General features: G+C 34.6%; 1 protein-coding gene across 4 annotated transcripts in view; it reads right to left on the bottom strand.

Annotated features, from left to right (window-relative positions):
* The window catches only part of PTBP2 (polypyrimidine tract binding protein 2), an 82,040-nt gene that overhangs the window by 3,415 nt on the left and 61,376 nt on the right, over positions 1-17,249 (bottom strand). For 2 of the 4 annotated variants that reach the window (XM_082614627.1, XM_082614628.1), the window contains exons 9-11: positions 7,879-8,033; positions 6,384-6,417; positions 5,873-5,965 (exon numbers count right to left, since the gene is read on the bottom strand). In XM_082614627.1, coding sequence (XP_082470753.1) covers positions 5,873-5,965; positions 6,384-6,417; positions 7,879-8,033 — 282 coding nt within the window. The remainder of the gene's footprint in view (positions 1-5,872; positions 5,966-6,383; positions 6,418-7,878; positions 8,034-17,249) is intronic. The other 2 variants (XM_082614629.1, XM_082614630.1) reach the window with 1 other exon arrangement.

Raw genomic sequence — 17,249 nt, 5'->3', positions numbered from 1 at the left:
GGAGATACCCAGAATTTGTTAAATCCATGCATCTTGTCATACTTACTTGTATAGAATAAACCAGTTAAATATAAAACAGGTCTGAAAAGGAAAATGCTATAAAAGTATAAGGTACCATTCCAAAAAATCTTTTTCATTTATAGCTTCCCTAATTTGTAAAAGTAAGTTTACTATTCTAGTTATAAGATAAATACTAAGGATGTAGCGTACAACATGATAAATGTAATTTTAACACTGCTGTATGTTATACATGAAAGTTGTTAAGAGAGTAAACCCTAGGAGTTCTCATAACACACAAAAAATTTTCTATTTCTTTAATTTTACAACTGTATGAGATGATGGATGTTCACTAAATTTACTGTGATAATCCATTCATGATGTATACAAATCAAATCATTAATGCTGGACCTCTTAAACTTACACAGTGCTGTATGTCAATTATATCTGAAAACTGGAAGGAAAAAAAGTTTACTCTTCCTGATTTACTGCAGTGTTATATATCTGTAATAGTTTTTTCTTAGATTTTCAACTGAGGCTAATAAAAAAAAATAAGCTGTCAGGCCTTAACTTCCTTACACTGTATTTCGCATATACTTATAACATCAACTCAATTATTCATAGTGATGGTATGTAAACTTTTATAATAAAGCTTACTTAAATTATAAAATATTTTTAAGGTTCTATTAATTGTTTTAAGTGAACAGAACTTTGCTTATGATAAAGTGCTATTACCTCATACAAAATGTGTTATAAGGAATGAGTTTTGGGAATAAAGTGGCATAAAGAAGTAGACTAAGGTGGTCCTAAGAAAAGGTGTTTTAGTGCAGCTTTGAAAAGTTATAAAAATACTGCAGGAACAGTTGAGCTTTGAGATGCTGAAGGGCACAAATAACAAAACAACAAGAGGTCCTAGGCATAGTAACTGCACAAAGAGGAGATGGATGATAGAGAAATGGGGTTAAAAATAAAGCAAAATAACCAAACAGCTAACTCAGAAAGTAACCAGGTAATAAGGGAGATTCTAGTCAGCTGATTGCTGATAAAAGGATGTGAGTAAATTTAAAGTGGATGGGGGTTAAGGAGAGGGGTAATTAGAATACCGGGGCTTTTAAGGGTATTAAAAAATAAAAAGCTCATAAAAAATGGAGGTATATATATTAATTAAACAAAGAAGGAAATGATTAGAATAATTTTAAATGAATCAAGTTTAAATAACAGGACTCTAGTATCTTGAAATCTGTTCCAAGAAATATGGCATCAATGAGCAAAGCAATCAATGATCAAGAAGAAAAAAGTCAATACTGCATAGTGGAAACGTCATTTGTGGTTGAGTACTATTTTCTACCTCTCCCTTTATCTCTGAAGATAGTAATGAATAATGAGAAGTTAAAAGATGGTTAAAAAAAAAAGATACGTACAGGAGTTTACATAATGTGGAACTGGAACTATATCAATAATTATCCCCTTTATAATTAAAAATATTGTGTTGCCTCTCCCATTTAAAAAAAATGAATCTTGATATCCACTTGTTTATTAGTCTTGTCAAAGGACCCAACTTTTAGCTTTATTTTTTTTCTCTCAACTGTTTTCTATACCATTGATTTCTAGATTTCTAGTCTTGTCTTTATTATCTCTTTTCCTTGGGTTTATGCCATTATTCTTTTTTTTCCTAAATTTTATTTATTTATTTACTTATTGGCTGTGTTGGGTCTTCGTTGTCGTGTGCGGGCTTTCTCAAGTTGTGGCGAGCAGGCGGCTACTCTTTGTTGCAGTGCTTCTCATTGCAGTGGCTTGTTGCAGAGCATGGACTCTAGGCGTGCAGGCTTCAGCAGTTTTGGCACGTGGGCTCAGTAGTTGTGGCTCACAGGCTCTAGAGCGCAGGCTCAATAGTTGTGGAGCATGGGCTTAGTTGTTCCCCTGTGGGATCTTCCCAGATCAGGGCTCAAACCCGTGTCCCCTGCATTGGCAGGATTCTTTTTTCTTATAAATTTATTTATTTTTGGCTGCACTGGGTCTTCGTTGCTGCATGTGGGCTTTCTCTAGTTGGTGCGAGCGGGGGCAGTATCTTCGCTGCAGTGCGCGGGCTTCTCATTGCGGTGGCTTCTCTTGTTGCAGAGCAGGGCTCTAGGGCAAACGGGCTTAGTTGCTCCTCGGCACGTGGGATCTTCCCGGACCAGGGCTTGAACCTGTGTCTCCTGAATTGGCAGGCAGATTCTTAACCACTGCGCCACCAGGGAAGCCCCAGAAGGCAGATTCTTAAACACTGCGCCAGCAGGGAAGTCCCTATACCATTATTCTTAACAGTTAAAACATTCTGTAAAACATCACTTTCACTGTACCACACATACTAATACGTATAGTACTTCTATTATCATTTAGTTTTACATATTTTAAAATTCCCATTAAAATAACTTCTTTGAGACATGAGATATTGGAATTTTTCAATTTCCAGATACCTGGAGATTTAAAATGTATCTTTCTGTTATTAACTCTTTAACTTAATTGTGCAGTAGTCAGAGAATTTGGTCTGTATGATACTCTCTGAAATTTACTGAAGCTTGCTTTATAGTTTAGTTTGTGATCAATTTCTGTAAGCATTCCCTGTGTACTTAAAAAGAGTGTGTTGGATGTATAACTATTAGATGCCTAATTCTATACATGTTTAATTCTGTTAATGTAATTGTGCTGTATCTTTTGCGTCTTGCTGATTTTTTTTGGGGGGGGGGTCTGCCTGACATAATTCAGCAAGGTGTATAAAAACCTCCATTATCGTGGTGAATTTGCTCAATTCTCCCTGCAGTTCTATCCATTTATAATTTACACATTTTGAAGCTATTTCATTAGGCACACATACACATAAAACTGTTGTCATCTTCTTGGTGAACTAATAAATCCTTTATCAATAATCTTTATCTTAAATGAATATAGGTACATAAGTTTCTTTTGCTTATTACCTGTCAATTATCCTTTTTATATCCCTTTACTTTCAATCTTTCTACATCTTTGCACCTCACATCTCTTGTAAAGAACAAATAGGTGGCTTTAAAAAAATCAAATCTGTCCTTTAATTGATGAATTTACTCCTTTACATCTGTTGTTATTATTGATACATCCGGACTTGATTCTATCACTACTTTCAAATTTCTATTTTCCCCCATTTTTTCCATATCATTTGCTATTTCTCCCTCCTTTCTTTTGACTGTTTTTTGGGGGGGAAGGTCTATTGAGAGCTCCCTTCTATGAGACCAGCAATACCTCAAAGTGCGACTTAGAGTTCTCCATTACTCACAGTAATGAAGAAGTTAAAGCCAATATATACACATACTTAAAAATTGCTCAAATATCACAACACCAGAGTTACATGATTCCTACTCCCTTTACAGCACACTTCGCTAGATATAATTTAGTAGTTAAAGAAGAAGTAAGTTTACTTTTGAGATGGCAGCTACATATTAAATAAAAACAGTTGAGGCTTCCTTGTAAGTAGTTCTTGAAAATATGAATTGGAGAAACAAGATAATTATTTTAACAAGGAACTACTCTGACATTTCCTTAGAATTCATTCACTTTAATCATTGAAGATCAGTACACTACTTCAAAACATAATTTACAAATTATATTATTCCTAAAATATCCAATTTAAGAAAATTCCAGTATCAATTAAATAGGTTATGATAGAAATTGAAACATCTTAATGTTTGCAAATTTTAAAACTCTAGTCTAAAATGATTTAACATGGCCTCTAAGATTTGCAACAATCCCATTCACACCTGTATACTACTGACTATATCTTGCTGTTTATTTCTCTCATACTACTTCCTGAGCATAAAAACATCTATCTGCCTATATTATAAAACAATGAGTATTTCCAAACAGAGTCCCATGAAAACCAAAAAGAATGAGAACAGAGCCCATAAAAAAAGCATACTACATTTTTAAAAATTTCATTTTTTTTTCAATAGCACACCCTAGTTTTGTATAGGATTTGTGTGTTTGTGTGTGTGCTATAAAGGCACTAAAGGTGCAAGTATGTATTTTTATGGACATATACTTCAAGAAAGTAAAATCTAACCTGGCGGCAATGAGAAATAATAAATTATTTGCCACTATATATAGTTTGAAACCTATAAATCATGCTATTAGTAAGTCAAAGCTTTAGTAAAAAAATCTTATAAAAATTAGGGGTAAAAGATTTATAAATGTAAGTACTGTTAGGCACTGAACTGTATTCTCCCAAAAGTGATATATGGAAGCTTTAATCCCTCAATGTGACTACCTGGAGGCAGGGCCTTTAAGGAGGTAATTTAGGTTAAAAGAGGTCACATGGGTGAGGCCCCAATCCAATAAGACTGGTATCTTTATAAGTACAGGAAGAGAAATCAGAGCCTCAGAGGCTGAGAAAAGGCTCAGAGGAAAGGCCATGTGAGGACATATGGAGAATGGAGCTGTCTGAAAGCCAGGAAGAAAGTCCTCACCAGAAACCAAATCTATTGGCACCTAACTACTGGCCTCCAGAACTATAAGAAGATAAATTTCTGTTGTTTTAGCCACTCAGTCTGTGGTATTAACAGCCCAAGCAGACTAATACAAGTATAGCAAAAATTAAAGTATCACTTATCTAAATAGTCCTTGAATAAAACAAAACCAAAAATAGCATGAAAAATTTGGTTAAATTCTACCTCAGGTACTTCTCAACCGTAATGATTGTGTATCCTTTATTTACATGAGGGTAATGCCACCCACAGCTCACACAATGAGGAAAAAAATCAAACATTTAAGAATGCATTGTCAACTATGAAACAAAAACTGAAAAATCCTACTTACAAAGTTTATAAAAACAATGGCAATGACTACACCCACCAGGGTACAGAAGTGTACACAAGCAGAGGAAGAAGAAAAGATTTAATGAGCATCTATGACATAATCAGCATTTTTATATAACTTCCACTAAAGGTGGATAATAGCTGGTAAGAAACACTGAATTTCAAACTTACTTCTAACTCCAAAGGCTAAAAGGTCTAGTTCATCATGTTCTTAGTTTGTGAGTCTCACAAACTAAGCATATAGTTTAATAGCAAAAATACACTAATTTTTATACCAAAAATAGCAAATTTCAAAATTAATAATGTGAGTACACCAATCTAAAGTACCATCATCCTCAAATCTCAACTAACAGAATTATAAGCTAAGAACATATTGACTTTAGAGTCAATCACACCATGAATATGCAGCTACATTCTAGATTTATGTGATTTGGCTTTGTGCATGAAGTCAAACGAGATGTTAATTAAGTCATCAATTATTTATCTTATAAGTGTAACTTGTCTGAAGTACATTTTAAGATTTCAAAAAGGATTAACAGTGGGATATTTGGGGTGTAGGTTTTTCATTTTGTAAGAACCTGGTATCTCTAAAATACATTTCCCATGTGACTCTTTCCTTTACTAAGTTTAGTTAAACACTTGCAAATGACTTTAGAAGAATTAAAATAACACAGCGTTAATCAGGATTCCGTGGACTATATGAACTGTTAACTTCGACTATAAGGAGTATCCAGGAATGAAAAACACTATGGATCTTTAATATGTATGTCATAATTCTTATGTGAAATTGTTATTGTAATTTTGAAGCCAAAACATTTCTTCCTTAGACTCCACACAAGAAATGGGAAGAGGACAGCAGAAAAATACAAATATGTTCATCATGTACAACTATTCATGTTAAAATATGAAAATTAACATGACATTTTGAACCCTGGCTATTAATAAATGGCTTCTTACTAATATAAAGAGTTTGCTTTTATTCACAGGTTTAGATTATATATTTGAAATCAGATTTGAAGATGTATAGATAACATATAATTTAATCTTACCCAGTTGTGATTGGTTTCCATCAGCCATCTGTATTAGAGCACTGTCTTTCTTGTTGTACAAAATCTTCACACGCTGCACATCTCCATAAACACCTTTTTTTGGAGCCACAGAGAGGTAATCCAAAAATGGAATTAATTTTACATGCAAGTCAGCTAAAGATTATCTTTCTGACATATTAATGAAACATTCAGACATCAACATGATCACTCATTCAAACTCATCATTCTCACAAATGAATAAAGAAGATCAAGATTTTGAACAGTGAATTTTGAAAAGAATTATCTCTGATAAACCCTCAAAGCTATGTGAATGATATTAAATTAAAGACCATGCAAAATAAATCAGCATGCATTAAAACAAATTTTGTGTCTATGGAGAGTTTTAAATAGCAAAGAAAAATAGCAAAAGATTTACTATTCAACTTTAAGCCAAAGTGCTAGCTACAAATAAGAATTAAGGTGAAACAAAAATCAAATCAATAATAAAAGTATAGTGCTAACAATAACATACCGAAGAGGGTAAACAGACTTTGGGGCGTAACCATCTTTAGAAGGAGAGAAGAGCAAGCAGCGTAAGACAAGAAGAGAGAAGAGTCGAGGAAGAGCGGAGATGAACAGATCATCCATAACGAAGGGTGGTTCCCGCAGAATGGTGAGGTGGTCATGGATCATGGTTCAAGGCGGTTAATTGGGGCAAGTTGGTCCGAGGAACATTTGTTCAAGCACAGAAGCATGAACATAGGGAATGGAGACAGGGGATGAAGACAAGGACAAGGAAAATAAAGGATAAGACAGGGAAGGGAATGGGTATTTGGGAAAAGACAAGGAAAGGGAAGGTGAACACACAGGGAAAAGGATGAAATGGGGAAGGGAAACAGCAATGCAGAAGAAAAAAATAAGGAATTGGGGAACAAAAAAAAAATAAAATATAGGTCAGTACATAGGAAATGCAGGATTTGGTCAGAAAATGGTTGGTTTATGTACTGTACAAGAAAAACTGAGTAAAATGTAGTCATCCAAGACAAATATGGGTAAAGTACATCTATATCAAAGAGTAAATTACAGCATTTCATCTCAACATAGGGAAGGAAAGCATGCACAGGGATTTTAAACTTTGAACTTTAACTGCATAAGCATGGCTGGTTATGAAATGCAGGCAAAATTCTTGAGAAAAACAAAGGCACTCTGATTAAAACATTTTAGCATGCAGAACTGTGGATGACAATAGTACTAAATGATAAAATAGCTTAATGTTCGTATTAACAGAGGCCAATTAAAAATGAAATATTCAAATTAGACATCATAAACTGATACACTGAGCTTCCCACATTTCATACCAGCTTCCATAGCAATCAAAATAAAATATACCAGACATAAAATGTACAACTAAAGAAAATAACTCAGCAATAAACTTTATTTAACGGGGTGGGAAGGGTTCAGGGAGGGGTAAAGTTGAAAAATATTTTTAGAAGACAATGACTAATAACTGCAAAGAAAAAATTACTAAGAAAGACTTGAAGAGTGCCTCGTCAAGATCTTTGGAAGAACCTTCAAAGAAAAATGTATTAGAGTAGTTCACATAAAATAAGATTTAAAAAAATGCAATGACACATAAGCATGAAATGAACAAGCAAATTATTAGAAAAGGCAAAGAGCAAAATTGTTTTACAGTTACATCTGCAAATTAGATCACATTTGCCTTTTGAGAACAACAAAAAGATAAAAAGCCAAACTACAGTACTTCACCATATTTTTCTTAGGAAAAATAGGTAGTTAGGTTAAAAAAAATATATATATATATATTAAAAGAGATATGACTGTCTATGGAAATAAAGTATTACCTAAACAAGTACATAGATTTTATTTGGAAGTAGAAACACACGGAAAATACTTTGACTAATGAATGTACATAAAAAGAAAGGCAAGTGCAAAATGAAATAAACATGAAAAACTTTCACAAATGAAATGGAGTGAAAAAATAAACACCAGAAAATTATTTTACTGACCTCTTCATTTAAATTGCTAACCAACAGGACTGTATTGCCACCAGCTGAGACTCCAGGCATTCCCACTCGGCCAGCAGCAGCTGCAGCAGCTGCTGCAGCAGCGTTTGGAATAGCCAAAGGACTCAGAGCTCCTGGAACAGCTGCAACAGGAAGCCCTAATTTTAAAATAAAGCATATTTTACGAAACACACACAAGTCGTTTACAAAAACCAATTTAAGCACGATGGCTGCACGGCTTAGGGCTGACCGTTCCAAATGGTTCCTGAAAGTTAATTTTTATAATATTTAGAAAAATTAGTTGCTGATAAGTAGTAGATAAAATTAATTGGTTTCAATGAAATCATTAAATATTAGAACTAAGGTACATACCTGTATTATGTTAAAAAAATTAAATATACAACATTCCATTTCCTATGGAAAAGCAAACACAGCATAAAGAATATACTTCCAAGTCAGAGACTTGAAAAATTCACTTCCATGGTTCATAGCGAGGAGCCAAATCTAAAAAAAAATCATCTTCAACATAACAGTAACTCACTTTTTTATACAAGTGCTACCTACTTTATAAACGTGCTTGAAATTAGACAATTACAGCTTACAAAACATATATAATAAGTCCTTTACTTTTAGAGACAAAATCACCCTGAACATCATTATTTAATTCATTCAAGTGACCTAAAGAAAATCTTACCAAAATCTGTTTTCCTTAATTCCACACTCAAGTAGGTATAACACAAGTTTCTCAATTACAACACTTCCTCCGTAAAAAGAATGAGAAAAAGTCTCTATATCACACAGGCTTTCTCTTTCAGTATTTTCCTATCCTTTACCTACCAGTTTTAACATTTCCTTCTTATTTCTACTGTTCTACTTTCCAGTCTTACTGTTGTTCTGTCATCTTCAGGATTCTTCATTTATTCCACGGAATTCCCTTTGTCTCAGCATCTTTTACCCACATTTCAATTATCAATAAACCTGGATTCCTTTCATCCCTTAAATTCTTATATACCAGCTTATTTCTCAATAAATATTAGTTCACTAAAGAAATGAGTTATATGTTCTTTTTTTTCCTTCTCATGATAAAGGCGACAAACATTCAACCTACATGAAGTTAATTCATGACATACCTGGGTAGAACTGGCCCTTAGTACTGTTGTCCCATAAGTTCATGTTTTATTTCTTCTTTTCTCTTTCCAGCTTTCTTGTACATGTCATAAGGATGTGCTGTTACCTCTGGTTTCAGATGTTACTCTTTTAGCCAAGTTTGTTTATCTTTTTACTTTACAGAAACTATGACCTTTCATTGGCAGGGTGAAGGGCTCTTGAAGACTGACAATTTTTAACTTCTTTAGTTTTTGACTTATAAAATTTTTCCCTCCCAATCTCCTTTTACCTTTTCTGAGTAACCCTCCCATCAGTAGAATGGTGTTTCTCATTTACACTCTTGCTCTGTATGAGTTTATTTTACAGTCCCCCGCCACCACTCCACGTACCATTTTTGGGGATTCCCTCCCCCCATCTTCTTTTCTTATTTCTCCACTTCTATTTTTTAGATTTTACCTTTTGTTTTGGAAAATTTCCAACATATACAAAAGTAGAGAGACTAAAATAATGAGCCCCATGTATTCACCACAATTGTTTACCAATTATTAACTCATGGCAAATCATGTTGTATCTACTCACCAATTTTATTTTTAAAGTAAATCCAGAAATAAGGATCTAATTTTAAAATAGAAACTTCCCATGTCTAATAATTACTCATGCATAATAGACTTTAGTGCCTTTTAGGATCCACCACTTTAACTATTCTATGGTATTACTAACTTCTCAATGTTAAATACCAGAGCTCTCATTACATTTGATAGGTTGTTTCCATTTAACATTCAATGGATATCTTAAAATGCTGCCAATGTAAGGTACATTCCTAATTCCTAGGTAGGTACTCACAGTCATTTTGATCTTGCATACTCTTATTAGACATGTAGTTAGATTCCAAAACTTATAGTTCTAAGTTACTTATCATTTGTCTTTCTCTGTTGATATTTCAAGAAAAATTACTAATTCATGAAACACATATAAAAACATCAATACATTTGATATATCAGTCTAAACACTTCATTTTTTCAGAAAATGGTTTCTTCTAAAATACATCTCTGCCATGCCAATATACAATTAAACAATCATAATACTTCACCAAAATATTCAAAGATGATGAAAAATTTATTCAAAGAAACTTTAAGTCTGGGATTTGTAATGGAGACACCTTGGTAGCACAATATTTAAAACATCAAGACATCATGGAAAAATAAACACTGAGAATTAAAATTAAAATTAATTAAAAATGGTAATTAAGAATTAAGAGACTAGGCTAAAGCCCTTTTTGAAGTGTGAAAGACTTAAAAAAAAAGAATGCCATGTTTTAATAAACAACATTACACTTTAGTAAAAATAAGACTGTTAATTTTCTCGTGAAAATATTCATGAAATTTTGTGGCTCCAAGTAGATACAATTTATCTCCTTCTAGTAAGGAGATAATGGAAAGCACAGCAAAATGCGGAATGTAAGCTATGAGGTCCCCAATGTTCTTGCTACTATCCAAATGCTACTTCATAATCTCCCTACTTCTCCATTTATTCTCACCATTCTGGGTCACTTGCTACTAAGTCAGATGATCTATCCTCTTGCCAAATGATCTTTCTTCATTTTAGGCAGCCCAGAGCATGATGCAAAAGTACTTCAAGAGATGAGGGCAGTCACTGTCCTTAGCGCCACTAGCATGTATTTCTCTTCCACTATTTCTTCTCCTAGTCTGGTAACTTAGAAAAACTATTTCAGTCATCTTTCACAGTTCCAAATCACTAGAATAGTCTTGAGGTTTTTATTGGACTTTTAAAGCCTCTAAGGATAGTTTCCACAATTTCCTTCAGTATACTCTTCTCTAAAAATTTATTTTGTCAATAAGGTAATTTTTTTTTTTTAGGTTTACTCTCAGTGTTGTCTGCTACACAAAAATATAAAAACCTATGAAGTATTTCATGATGTACTATTTACGCCATAATAATGAATTCTGAAAAGGAAGTCTGCACTGTATTTTTCATATTAATGTTAACTCCTAGCTGTGAGAAAAAATACATTTACTATCTTCCCTTTGTAAAAAAACATATAAAACACGTTATGCACATTGGCTCTAATGGATTACTTTTAGCTGTAGAAATAACTTTAAATGATTTACATCTTCAAGGCAGCAGGTATGCTGTAAAAAACACTATTTATGCACATTGAGATGGGGGATAAAAACGTCTGTTTTATTTTCAGTATTGTTGTAAGAATCAAATAACGTCAAAGAGCTTCATAAACTGCCACATGAAAAGGAAGGCGTCACAGGGATCCCTTCTATGTGAAATGATCTTCATCAGCTGGGCCACCCAGCATTTTGAGTGACTCAGCAATTTAATAAATTTCTTGTATTAGTTCTGACACATTAGTAGCTCTTCCTCCCTGAGACTGATGGCCACACTGCCATGTACCTATCTCTCTGATAGAGATTCAAAGTCCACAGGGATGAAGTGATTACAAATTATGTACCTATCTATCCCTCTATCCCTCAGGTCATATTTTGCTGAGGCACACAGACATCCCTAACCTTGTCCATTACAATTGAAGAATTAAACTGTTCTTGATAACTTATCTTAAATCATTTGCAAATTTTACCTGTAATTTTTAATAAACTTTTACTTTAGAACAGTTTTAGATTTACAGAAAAATTAAAAATTCTCCACAGTTCTTATAACCTGGGCACCCCTTTCCCCCCATTAATATCTTACTATAGCATGATATAGTTATATATCATATATATTACACATATATTGTACTATCATACAATAGTATGATATATGTTGCAACTAATCAGCCACTATTAATATGTTATTATTAATTAAGGTCCATGAAGTATTCAGATTTCCTTAATTTGCATCTAGTGTCCTTTCTTTGTTTCAGGATGCCATTATTAGATTTAGTCATACCTCCTTAGGCTCCTCTCGACTACGACAGTTTTATCCATGCTTTTTAGAGATGCAGAATTTGTTTTATCCTTTCATTTCCTATTCTGAAACATCTATCCAAAGTCAATTACATCATATCTTTTGGTCTTAAAGTTCTTTCCCCTGTTTTTGGTGTTACACTTCTTTTCCCTCTTCAAGACATCTGGTGGTCGTTATTCTCACATACGACTGAACAGAGGATTGGTGGTGGGACTTTGAGGCCTGTTATAATTCACGTAGTATAGGGTCCTGGGTGAGGGGGGCAGTTTTTACAATATTTTATTTCCTGACTTGAAAATAAAAATTTTACCTTTGACAAGAATGACAGCTGCTATTTTTTCCTCAAATAATTCATTCTTCCTCTTCCACCAACCTTCCCTTCAATTTCTATTTTACCCTCTAGAACCCATTTTTCTTTTCTATCATTAACAATTGCATTTTATTCAATGTGTTCCTTAGAGAAAATTTTTAATTAAAAGCTTGCTTGGTCCTAATGAAACTTATCTTATAACCCTCGCAAAAAGTCATTTTTACCTCTCTAAACCCTTCCCCAAAGGAAAGTAAAGGGTGCATTATTCATCCCACTATCCCACCACCCAATGTTACTTTCAGACTGCTGTTCTGCTGTCACCAATTAGAATGTCTTTGAGGTCGGACCATGCAATCATTTCTCATCAAAACAGCCATCAGGTCACTGGGACATTTTCTCTCATTACATTAAGACTTTGGCACCTGGCTTTATTTCTTCCTTCTATCTCAGCTCTTGTCCTCATCCTGTGATCTGTCTGACACACTGGTCTCACTATTTCTTAAAAAGTTCTCCTTTGATGATTTTTACTGTATCAGTCTGTTTTACCAACTTCCTTTGCTACATCTTTTTTTTTTTTTTGCCATTCATTTCTAACATTACATCCCCTTTCCTGACTTCATTCTTCCATCTGATAGATCCTCCTACTCCCATACCAGCCACTGAACCAACCCATTTTTAGCCTATATGATAACCACTTCCCTTTCTGTTCTCCCTTGGCTAGACTATACTATGTCTAGAGCATTTTGGCTTGCTTGTTCCTAATCCATTAATGCTCTACAATGCCAGACTTGGATAAACCAAATCTTATATTTTGGATATGCTTTCATCTAGGTTTGTAAAATATTAGAGTGAAAACACATACACACACACCCTACAACCCCAAACTGATTCCACAAACATTTTGTTATTTGATGTTAGCCACATTTCCTATTCTGTTTTCAAGAATTCCCTAAAAATCCACTAGACTTAAGTGCTGTACCCTATTCTCAACCTTGTTATGTTCAGCAAGTATCTTGTAAGACTGAGATCAGAATTCCCTCAAAATTTTCAATCAACTTCAAAAGTCCTCCCTTCTTTCTTCATCTGTTCCCCTTTCTTCATAAAGATACAAATGGTGAGAAGAAAGAATATGGACTATCAAAAGCTGATGACTTCAGTTCTGGCTCCAGCTCTGCCCCTAAATCTCTATGTAAGCTTGATAAGAATTCCTTCCAGTTCTCACAATGGTCCTGGAAAAGTATCTCTATATTTCGTAGGCCCCAACATTTCCACTATATTCTTGATCCAATCTACTACAATCAATTCTAGGACTTAAGCTAGCCTTCAAAACAAATACTAGCTAATATGAAATTAGCATTCATTCTATGCCAGACACTGTGAAAAGTTCTCTGTATGTATTAACACATTTAATCCTCACACTAGCCTTAGAACATGGGGATTACTATCATTATATCCATGACTGAAAGCTGAGACAGTGAAGCTGAGCCAGCTTTTGAACTGAGGATGTCTGGATTTGGATCACATACTCTTAATGATTATGCATACTCCTTCACCGTAAACATTTCCTCTTGGGCCCTGATTTGCTCCTCAACTACCATCCCATTTCTCCTTCCTTCCTAAAGCACTTATTCAAAGAGTAGTAAGTACTTTCTTATCAAATTTACGTTCCTAATCCATTATAATTTGATTTATACCCATTCTTACGAATAAGATAAACTTTATGGTAACCACTAAACTGAATAGGCACTTCTAATTTTAACCCTATTTATTTCATCCCTCAATCCCTTACTTCTTTACTTTCCCACAACATAAATGTGTAGTGCTTAAAGTTTCAATTTCAAGTCTTTAGCCCTCTTGCTCTCTTATACCTGAGAATCTTAAACAAAAGTTTTTTTTTCTTTCAGTTTTACTGATATAATGGACATACAGCACTGTATAAATTTAAGGCGTACAGCATAATGATTTGACTTACATACACCATGAGATGATTATCACAATAAGTTTAGTGAACATCCATCATCTCATACAGATACATTAAAGAAATAGGAAAAAAAATTTTTCTCCTTGTGATGAGAACTCTTAGGATTTACTCTCCTAACAACTTCCATATATAACATAGAGCAGTATTCGTTATATGTATCATGTTACATTACATCCCTAGTACTTATTTATCTTATAACTGGAAGTTTGTACCTGTTGACCACCTTTATCCAATTTCTCCCCACCCCCAAGCCCTGTGTCTAGCAACTACAAATCTGATCTCTCTAAACCAAAGTTTTAAATAACACTCCTCTGGCCTTTCAAATTCTCAACCCCACAGAACTCTTGCCTAAGTCCTAGGATGAATTTCCTCCACAAGTTTAATTCTTCATGAGTCATCATATCGTAAGGTGCCAAGTCCTATTACTTTTTTTTTTTTTTTTTTGCGGTACGCGGGCCTCTCACTGTTGTGGCCTCTCCCGTTGCGGAGCACAGGCTCCGGATGTGCAGGTTCAGCGGCCACGAATCCCGGGCCCAGCCGCTCCGCAGCATGTGGGATCTTCCCGGACCAGGGCACGAACCTGTGTCCCCTGCATCGGCAGGCGGACTCTCAACCACTGCGCCACAAGGGAAGCCCCCTATTAGTTTTACATTTAATTTTTCCCATGTTTCTTTCTTTCCATTCTCATTTCTGTCCCTAGTTTAGATTCACAATTTTACCTTACTTAGACTAATAGTCTCCAGTATACTCCTTGGGATGGCATCAGTTCTAAGATCTCTCAAACTAGTTCTTTCTGACATCATTGCCTTTCATGTTTTCCCAATTACCCTATGCCTCATTCACAACTGAATACTTGTCACTTCCTAAACATGCATGATATATTCTTCACATTTCTCATGCTGTGTTTTTTAAATCCTTTATTCTTATCCAAATCAAATGGCTTTGGCCCATAAAGCCCTTCCACTTTCTCCTTTGGATGATAAATTACTCACTTCATTATGCTCTAATACTACATTAAACTCTATTATATATTTCAGTTTGCCTCACATTAGAGATATTCAGGCGTATGCTGCCTCCACCAGAGTATAAACAAGATTACAAGCACAGAAACCTTGTAATTTTTCTGAGCCCCTACAGTACCCAGCACAGTGCTAAAATGACTGCTGAAAAATGCAATTAATGAATAAAGCAGGATGCCACTGAGGTGAGGTAGAATGCTTCTAGGAATGTGAAAAGCTCACAGCAATTACTTAAGGAGGGTAAGAAAAATTCAGAAAGTGGGGCAAAAAGGAGAGGTATATTCAGAGACAGAATACCATTTTTAAATTAAAATCAAGATTAATAGGAAAAAGAAAAAATATAGAAATTAAAAGGAAGAGAAATATGAAGTTAGGAAGAACTCAGAAAAAAAAAAAAAAAACATTAAAATGTCCTGTATGTATCTACTGCTTTCTTGGTGCATCTTTAGAGACTGAAAAGTTCCTGCATAACTTTTACCTCCTTCAGATAGAAGCACATTTTATACTATGGTCACAAATGCATAGTTTTTCTTCTACTAATTGCAGAGGTAGCAGTAATATACTTTAGAAGGCTTTGTTTTGTTTTAGCCATACCACAAACATAACTGTCAACTCTTAAAAACTTTTCAAGATTAAATCTACAGTATGATTTAATTTAAATCTGTCTTCTACAACCAAAGGCTGAAGTTGATTACCACTGAATCAACTTCTGTTGTTTAGCTGTTTAGCTTTAAAAATATGAACACCAGGATAAATATAAGGTTTTCAAATATGTGACAGGGTATCATGGAAAAGGAGGAGGTAAACGTAGGATTAATAAAAGAAATTTCTTAAAGCTATAGCTGAGAACAATAGAATGGATGACCATAACAAATCAGTTTAGGACTATAAAATCAACCATTAAGAACTGAGAATGAAAATGTGTACCCTGGATAGTTAAAAAGCAGCCTATGAGTAACATTTTAGTCCTACAGTTATAAGCTTATCCCATTTGAGAAGGCTGGTAAATAAGTAAATACGAACTGATGTAATAATGTAATTCTCCTAATGTTTATGGCCCGTTATACCTCCAAAGTATGAAGTATGCAATTACCACCAACTATTTCCTTTGCTGAGAAGACAAAAAAATTTCCAGATTTAAAACATATTAATTCATATATTATATAAAATGTACTTGGAGTTAAATAAATTCTTTAAAGCTTATTGCTTCAAGTTAATTCATGATTCACAAGTAAAAATGTTATCCAAATTTTAAAATGAACAATTCTACCCCAGCTCTTGCAACTTCCTTTAAAGACAGAAAGTGGTTAAGACTCCGTGCTCCCAATGCAGGGGGCCTGGGTTCGATCCCTGGTCCCTGGTTAGAACCCGCAGGCTGCAACTAAGACTCGACACAGTCAAATAAATATTTTTAAAAAATGAATAAATATGAATACACAAGAACACGTGATCTTAAAAAAAAAATGACACTATAAGGAAATAAATAGCCAGACCAATCCAGATTGGGCATTTTCTAAAAGAATATAACTAGGTTTCCACAATAAGTCAATGTAACTGAGGGTTGGGTAATAGACATTCAGGAGACATAACTACCAAATGCCATGTGTGGCCCTTGAGAAGATCCTATTCTGAACAAATCAATGCTTAAAAAACACTTTTTGAGGGCTTCCCTGGTGGAGCAGTGGTTGAGAGTCCGCCTGCCGATGCAGGGGACACGGGTTCGTGCCCCGGTCCGGGAGGATCCCACATGCCGCGGAGTGGCTGGGCCCGTGGGCCATGGCCGCTGAGCCTGCGCGTCCGGAGCCTGTGCTCCGCAACGGGAGAGGCCACGACAGTGAGAGGCCGGCGTACCGCAAAAAAAAAACAAAACTTTTTGAGACAACTGGGGAAATGCAAGATTGACTGGGTATTCAACAACATTAAGAAATCATCAATTTTGATAGGTATGATAATCAGGTTTTAATCAATTTTGATCAGGTATACTTGGTAAGAAAATGTCATTATTTTAGAGAAATTATGG

The sequence above is a fragment of the Mesoplodon mirus genome (genome assembly GCF_964341445.2).
Source record: "Mesoplodon mirus genome assembly, chromosome: 3".
NCBI lineage: Eukaryota > Metazoa > Chordata > Mammalia > Artiodactyla > Ziphiidae > Mesoplodon > Mesoplodon mirus.
The sequence above is the reverse complement of the archived record's forward strand: the minus strand, read 5'-3'. Positions and strand labels throughout refer to the sequence as shown.